General features: G+C 41.5%; 1 protein-coding gene across 1 annotated transcript; it reads left to right on the plus strand.

Annotated features, from left to right (window-relative positions):
* The first annotated feature begins 2,061 nt into the window (after positions 1–2,061).
* Positions 2,062–3,384, plus strand: LOC143022907 (protein FAM200C-like). The gene has a single exon (XM_076181306.1). It carries the CDS (start codon positions 2,062–2,064, stop codon positions 3,382–3,384), a length of 1,323 nt encoding a protein of 440 aa, XP_076037421.1.
* Positions 3,385–6,467: the final 3,083 nt, after the last annotated feature.

Raw genomic sequence — 6,467 nt, forward strand, 5'->3', positions numbered from 1 at the left:
TTTCAGTTCAATGAGTTCTTCTTGCAGATTTTCATCGGCACTTTCCACATCACAACCAAAAGGATCTATCATCCACGATTGAACTTGAAACGAAAACACGTCCGACAATCGGCTGTTCAAGTTTTCTCTCAATTTTACTAAATATTCTTCGTACTTTTTTTTTAGCTTGTTCTGTGAGTTGTTCCATTAAGGCTCCTATACACTGTCAGTCATGACTGCAGAGTCATCGAGATTGTGCAAACAGTGTTTGGGACACACACTGTCAGTAAGATTGAGCAATCATTACCTACCCTACATGACGCAACATGTGCTGAGTACGCTTATGCTCCTTTGCCTAGTTTGCTTTTGCAGTTGCTTTATTCGTTCAGTTTCGTGTGTTAGCTATCAAATGTTGTCAGTGGTAATTTAGTGCATTTTATAATGATTGCATGCAACTTATCATTTTATTAACAGAGGGAGTAATTGGTGAGGAACAGCGTGGATTTAGGACGGGTAGAGATTGTGTAGATCAGATTTTTGTGGTAAGACAGATATGTGCAAAAGCTATAGGAAAGGGGAAGGATGTTTTTTGGGCTTTTATGCATCTGGAAAAGGCTTACGATAGGGTAGACAGAAAGGCACTGTGGGAGGTTTTGCGGATATACGGAATAGAAGGAAAGCTTCTGGGAGCTGTCAAGAGTTTTTATGAGAGTAGTAGAGCTTGTGTTAGGATTAAACGTGGAGAGAATGAGTGGTTCGAGGTAAAGGTGGGACTTCGTCAGGTATGCGTTATGTCGCCCTGGCTGTTCAACTTGTACATGGATGGGGCAGTGCGAGAGGTAAATGTAAGGGTGGTGGGTCAGGGATTGGAGATGGTTAAAGAAAATGGAGAAAAGTGGGAGGTGAGCCAGCTGTTGTTTGACGACACTGCGCTTGTGGCACGATCGGAGGAGGGATTGAGGAAGTTGGTGACAGAGTTTGGGAGAGTGTGTGATAGAAGAAAGCTGAAGATAAATGTGGGTAAAAGTAAGGTGATGAGATGTTCAAGGGGTGAAAGCGACTGGAGGAAGTGGATAGTTTTAGATACTTGGGTGCAAATGTGGCAGGAAATGGTGGAGTGAAGGTGGAGGTAGAATGCAGATTGAGAGAAACGAGTAAATGCCTTGGTGGATTAAAAAGTGTAATGAGGAATAGACATTTGGGAATGGATGCTAAGAGGAGACTGTATGAAGGAGTGATTGCGCCAACAGCACTGTATGGGGCACAAACATGGAACATAAGAGAGGAAGAGAGGAGATTGAATGTGTTTGAGATGAGGTGTCTGAGAAGTATGATGGAGGTTACTAGGCTAGATAGGGTGAGAAATGAGGAGGTGAGGAAGAGAACAGGGGTGGAAAGGGAGTTGGGAGATAGGGTTGATGAAAGAGTATTAGGATGGTTTGGACACATGGAAAGAACGAGTGAAGAAAGACTAGTAAAAGAGGTGTGGAAGGCAGATGTGGAGGGAGTGAACATGAGGGGACGTCCTAGGATGAGGTGGATGGATGGGGTGAAGGTGGCTTTGGGGAAGAGGGGAATGTCGGTTGAGGAAGGACGGGAGAGGACAGAAGACAGGAGTGAATGGAGAATGGTTGTATATGGATGATGTTTTGATGCATGAGGTAGAATGGGCGGGGGGATAGGGAGTCAGGTAGTATGTGTGAGCAAAATTTGACGTAACCTGAAGTAATTTCTCACCGTCTTCTCCTTTTCTGCATGGGGGGACGGAGAGGGGGGGGTCGCCGATTTAATGAAGCGGCCTTGCTGTGGAAGTGCTATGTCTTGCGACACTGCTTCTGACCCAGGGCAGTGGACAAGGTGCAGGGATGACCCGTCATCCAGGAGGTGCTAAGAAAAGAGGGAGGGTGGAGGGGTGTGGAGTGTATTTAGGGATGAAATGGGTGGGAATGATTTTATGCCTTTTCCTTTTTGGCTATCTCCCTTGTAAGGGGGAAAAAGCCTTGGCATATGTATGTATGTACATAACTAAATATCAACTCATTCAACGGTACTAAGATATTTTGAAGTTATTTTCCCCTCATTATGGCAACAAAAAAGAAATGTAGACAATATATGGAGGACTATTTGGCTTATGGCTTTGTAGAAAGCCCTCATGATAAAGAATTACCAATGTGTCTTATTTGCAACAACACATTTTCCAATAAATCAATGAAACCATCAAGGCTTAAAGAACATTTGATAAGAAAACATTCAGAGAAAGCCAGTAAACCCATAGCTTATTTTGAAAACTTGAAGAAAAACTTCAACCAACAAAATACTCTGTCATCTTATTTGAAAAAAAGTTCACAGACAAATGAAGGTGGTTTGACTGCATCGTATGAAATAGCGCAATTAGTTGCAAAAACTGGGAACGCACATACAGTTGCTGAAAATGTCATTAAGCCTGCATTTGAAATTCTAATGAAAACTGTGTTACAGCAAGATTCAGCGAACACATTAAAAACAATTCCGTTGAGTAATGACTCAATCCGCCGACGAATCGATGAAATGTCATTGAATGCACAAAGTCAACTAGTTGAAATGTTAAAAACTAGAAAATTCTCGACTCAGCTTGATGAGTCAACGGTACGTGACAACAGAGCTATTCTTATGGCGTATGTTCGTTTTATAGATGATAACTGCAAACTTTGTGAAGAGATGTTGTTTGAAAAACTGTTAGAAACTGACACAACTGGATTTTCCATTTTTGAAGCTCCAAAATCTTGGTTTGACGATAATAAAATCCCATTAGGAAACTTGGTATCCTGCGCAACGGATGGTGCTCCATCTATGGTTGGTAAGCAGAAAGGTTTTATTGCTCGCATGAAGGAATTATGTCTTTCAATCCTTGCAGTTCATTGTGTGGTACATCGTCATCATTTAGTTGCCAAAACACGTAGTCCTGATCTTCATGAATCATTAAGAGTAGTTATTAAAACTGTCAATAAAATAAAGTCACACAGCACATACGATCGACTTTTTCGAAAGTTTTGCACTGATACTGAACGAGAGCACGTAAGCCTCATTCTCCATACAGAAGTTCGTTGGCTTTCAAAAGGAAACTGCCTAGCACGATTTGTACAGTTATTCGACACAATTGTTAATTTCTTAGAAAATTTAGGAGAAAACAATTTTGCAGAAGAAGTCAGAAGCCACAAGTGTGACATTTTCTTTCTAGCGTGGATTTTTCGTAAGCTCAATGAAGTGTCACTGCAGCTTCAAGGCAAATTATGCACGCTACTGGATTGTAAACGTATTCTGAGAGCCTTTGCTGAAAAGTTGCATTGGTTCCGAATGAATATACAGAAGAAGAATTTCAGAGACATGCCTGAGTTAACAGAAGTAAAGGAACAACTCACAGAATAAGCTAAAAAAAAAAGTACGAAGAATATTTAGTAAAATTAAGAGAAAACTTGAACAGCCGATTCTCAGACGTGTTTTCATTTCAAGTTCAATCGTGGATGATAAATACTTTTGGGTGTGATGTGGAAAGTGCCGATGAAAATCTGCAAGAAGAACTCATTGAACTGAAATGTAGTGATGAATGCAAATACAAATTTGAAAAAAATTGTATAAATGAGTTATGGCTATCAAATACAGCAAAACAGCTATATCCAAAAATGTGGGCTGAAATGGTTAAAATACTGTTATACTTTCCAACCTCTTATTTGGTTGAATGTGGATTCAGTGCCGTCAATAGAATTTTGACTAAAGAAAGAAACAAAATGGATATATGCATTCGAGGAGACATCAGACTGAAACTGACAAAATTTAAGCCTAATATAAAAGATCTAGCAGCGAAGCACCAGGCCCAGGGATCTCATTAAAACACAACGTGAATAAAACATTTTAATTTAGTTGTTTATCATTGTTGCAATAATTTTATTATTATTTTCCAATTAAGTGGGGCGATCATTTTTTCATTTTTTTTTTCTGAATATTCCTTAAAATGTATGCGTGCGCTCGCGCGCTCGCAGAACAAGGGATCACAAAATGAGATTCAAAAAACCTTTGTTAACACGCATCGTCTTTACCCACACATTTTTTGCCCTTTGGGTTTGAGGATGACTTTGACGAGAAAAATTCGAAATCGTCGTGATCACCGCCTCCGGCCCTACTCGGTGGGGATGCGTTTCCACAGGATCTCTTCCACTAAGCTCGAGGAACGGAAGATTAAGAAAGCGGTTAGGGAGTTCTTTAAGAAGAAGCTCGAAGAATCCAGAGGCCACAAACAGAAGAGCAGCACCCAAAACTCGAAGAACGGGGTGAAAAACTCAAATAACTTTGAAGGGTTCTGTCGATGGCTTCGACAGCATGACCCGCGGTTCCACAGCTGTAATGGTTGCATGCCAACAGCCGTTTTCTTGAGGAACTGGAAAGCCAATGAGGTCAGGGACTCGAAGACCCATCAAGACTGGAAGGGCTTTACTGATGACCCGAAGAATGACACATGGAGTCTTAATTATCTTGAAGAGGGCCAGAGGGACTGTGACGAGCCTACTCTGTGGTGATGCTTTTAATTTGGCTATTTGTCGATCTACGAGTTATAAAGAACTCAAGCTTGAATTATGTCAGAGAAGTCTAGTTCAGGTTATGACTAGCCTAATGACCAAGACCTTAAACAGTTCCATACTAGTTTATGCTCCAAAGATTTTTTAGAAGGAAATCTAAAGAGGAGACCAAATAATAATTTGCATTTCTCTTAAAAAAAAAAGGAAGAATTATAGAATTCTGTTCAATAGTCGCCGCCTTCATTTTATTTGGTGGTGATTTTTTTTTCCAACAAGGAGAAAGAAAATATATATATATATATATATATATATATATATATTTATGGCAAAAAAATCAAATAATAGAATCAGTTGAGAGAAGTACACTAACTTTTACTATCAACATTTGATTCTTATTTCTATTCTGGCTCTGGAGCGTGACTTCTTTTATTCGAGAGGAAAACTTTTCATCCATCGAGGGCTATTGCTCAGCTGAATGAAACATCATCTTCAAAATATATCAAATCTTAGTCATCACTGAGTCGAAATTCATGGAAGTGTTCTACGCCTCTGTACCCTATTGAAGTCATTCTTCTTCATAAAGACTCCTATTAGATGATAGGTAAATTTGCTGGAGACTCCTTCATATATGGAAGTTTAGTATGTTGTGCTCCAAAATCAAAATATTTTGACATTGCCTGTTGGCCAGGTTTATTGGAACAAGCCTCCTCCTTTACCCGGGACCGAGACACAAATAATACTGGCTAAGACCTTTCCTATGGTTGACGAACATTTCCGTGGTTAATTTAGTACTCCAGGGTTTCGTCAGCATCAAAAGACCGCTTCTCTAAACGCATTGACTCAGCATCAATCATAACAGACTACATGAAGGTCATAATTGATGGGAAATTCAGGTGAATATGGCATAATTCAACAGTTATCTGTCACATGCTGTATATCAAAGACAAGTTTTTTGGCTTTCATACTAGGTCTGGTAGGAAGGTCTACATGCACTCCAAAATAGTGTAGAGCGTGTGTATTCACCTCGGATCTGCTGCAGCCTCTTTTCGAGACAGCCAGACACCACCCTACGGCAGTGAGCTCAGAGCTCATTATTAGCAGATCTCTGGGTAGGTCTGAGACCACTCACACTCCACACACCGGGAATGCAAGGTCACAACTCCTTGACTAACGTCCCGTACCTACTCGCTGCTAGGTGAACAGGGGCTACACGTGAAAGGAGACAAACCCAACTTGTCTCCGCCCGGCCGGGGAATCGAACCCCGGTTCTCCGGCTTGTGAGGCCAGTGCCTTACCAATCCGCCACCGGGCGTGTGTGTGTGTGTGTGTGTGTGTATTCACCTTCACCTTTTCACCGTGGTCTTTGGATCACGTGTTGGACTCGTGATCGACAGCTATATCCCTCCCGAAAGAGAGCTCAGAGCTCGTATGACCGATCTATGGGTAATGCTATGACGTTACACACACACACACACACACACACACACACACACACACACACACACACAAACACACACACACAAACAAACACACACACACAATTCCCCGCCCACGACAGTCTGAGTAACGACCCGAAGCGCAGCGATACCGAAATCATTTCGGCCCTGGGCAGTATTCGAACCAGATACTGCCGCGCCTCCGTACTGGCAGTCCATTACTCTATCAACCGCGCCACCGAGAGTGTGTGTGTGTGTGTGTGTGTGTGTGTGTGTGTGTGTGTGTGTGTGTGTGTGTGTGTGTGTGTGTGTGTGTGTGTGTGTGTGTGTGTGTGTGTGTGTGTGTGTGTGTGTGTGTGTGTGTGTCACAACAATATAAATGATAAAAAGAAGGAGAGAAATTAAAAGACATAGAAAGTCAGGCAGAGAGAAATTGAACTCTCTCTCTCTCTCTCTCTCTCTCTCTCTCTCTCTCTCTCTCTCTCTCTCTCTCTCTCTCTCT

This window comes from Oratosquilla oratoria, unplaced genomic scaffold, assembly GCF_046742065.1.
Source record: "Oratosquilla oratoria isolate Oo_2021 unplaced genomic scaffold, ASM4674206v1 SCAFFOLD223, whole genome shotgun sequence".
Taxonomy (NCBI): Eukaryota; Metazoa; Arthropoda; class Malacostraca; order Stomatopoda; family Squillidae; genus Oratosquilla; species Oratosquilla oratoria.

Bases quoted from the DNA above. Each gene is read 5' to 3' on its own strand.
- LOC143022907 (XM_076181306.1), top strand. From the start codon at position 2,062: ATGGCAACAAAAAAGAAATGTAGACAATATATGGAGGACTATTTGGCT.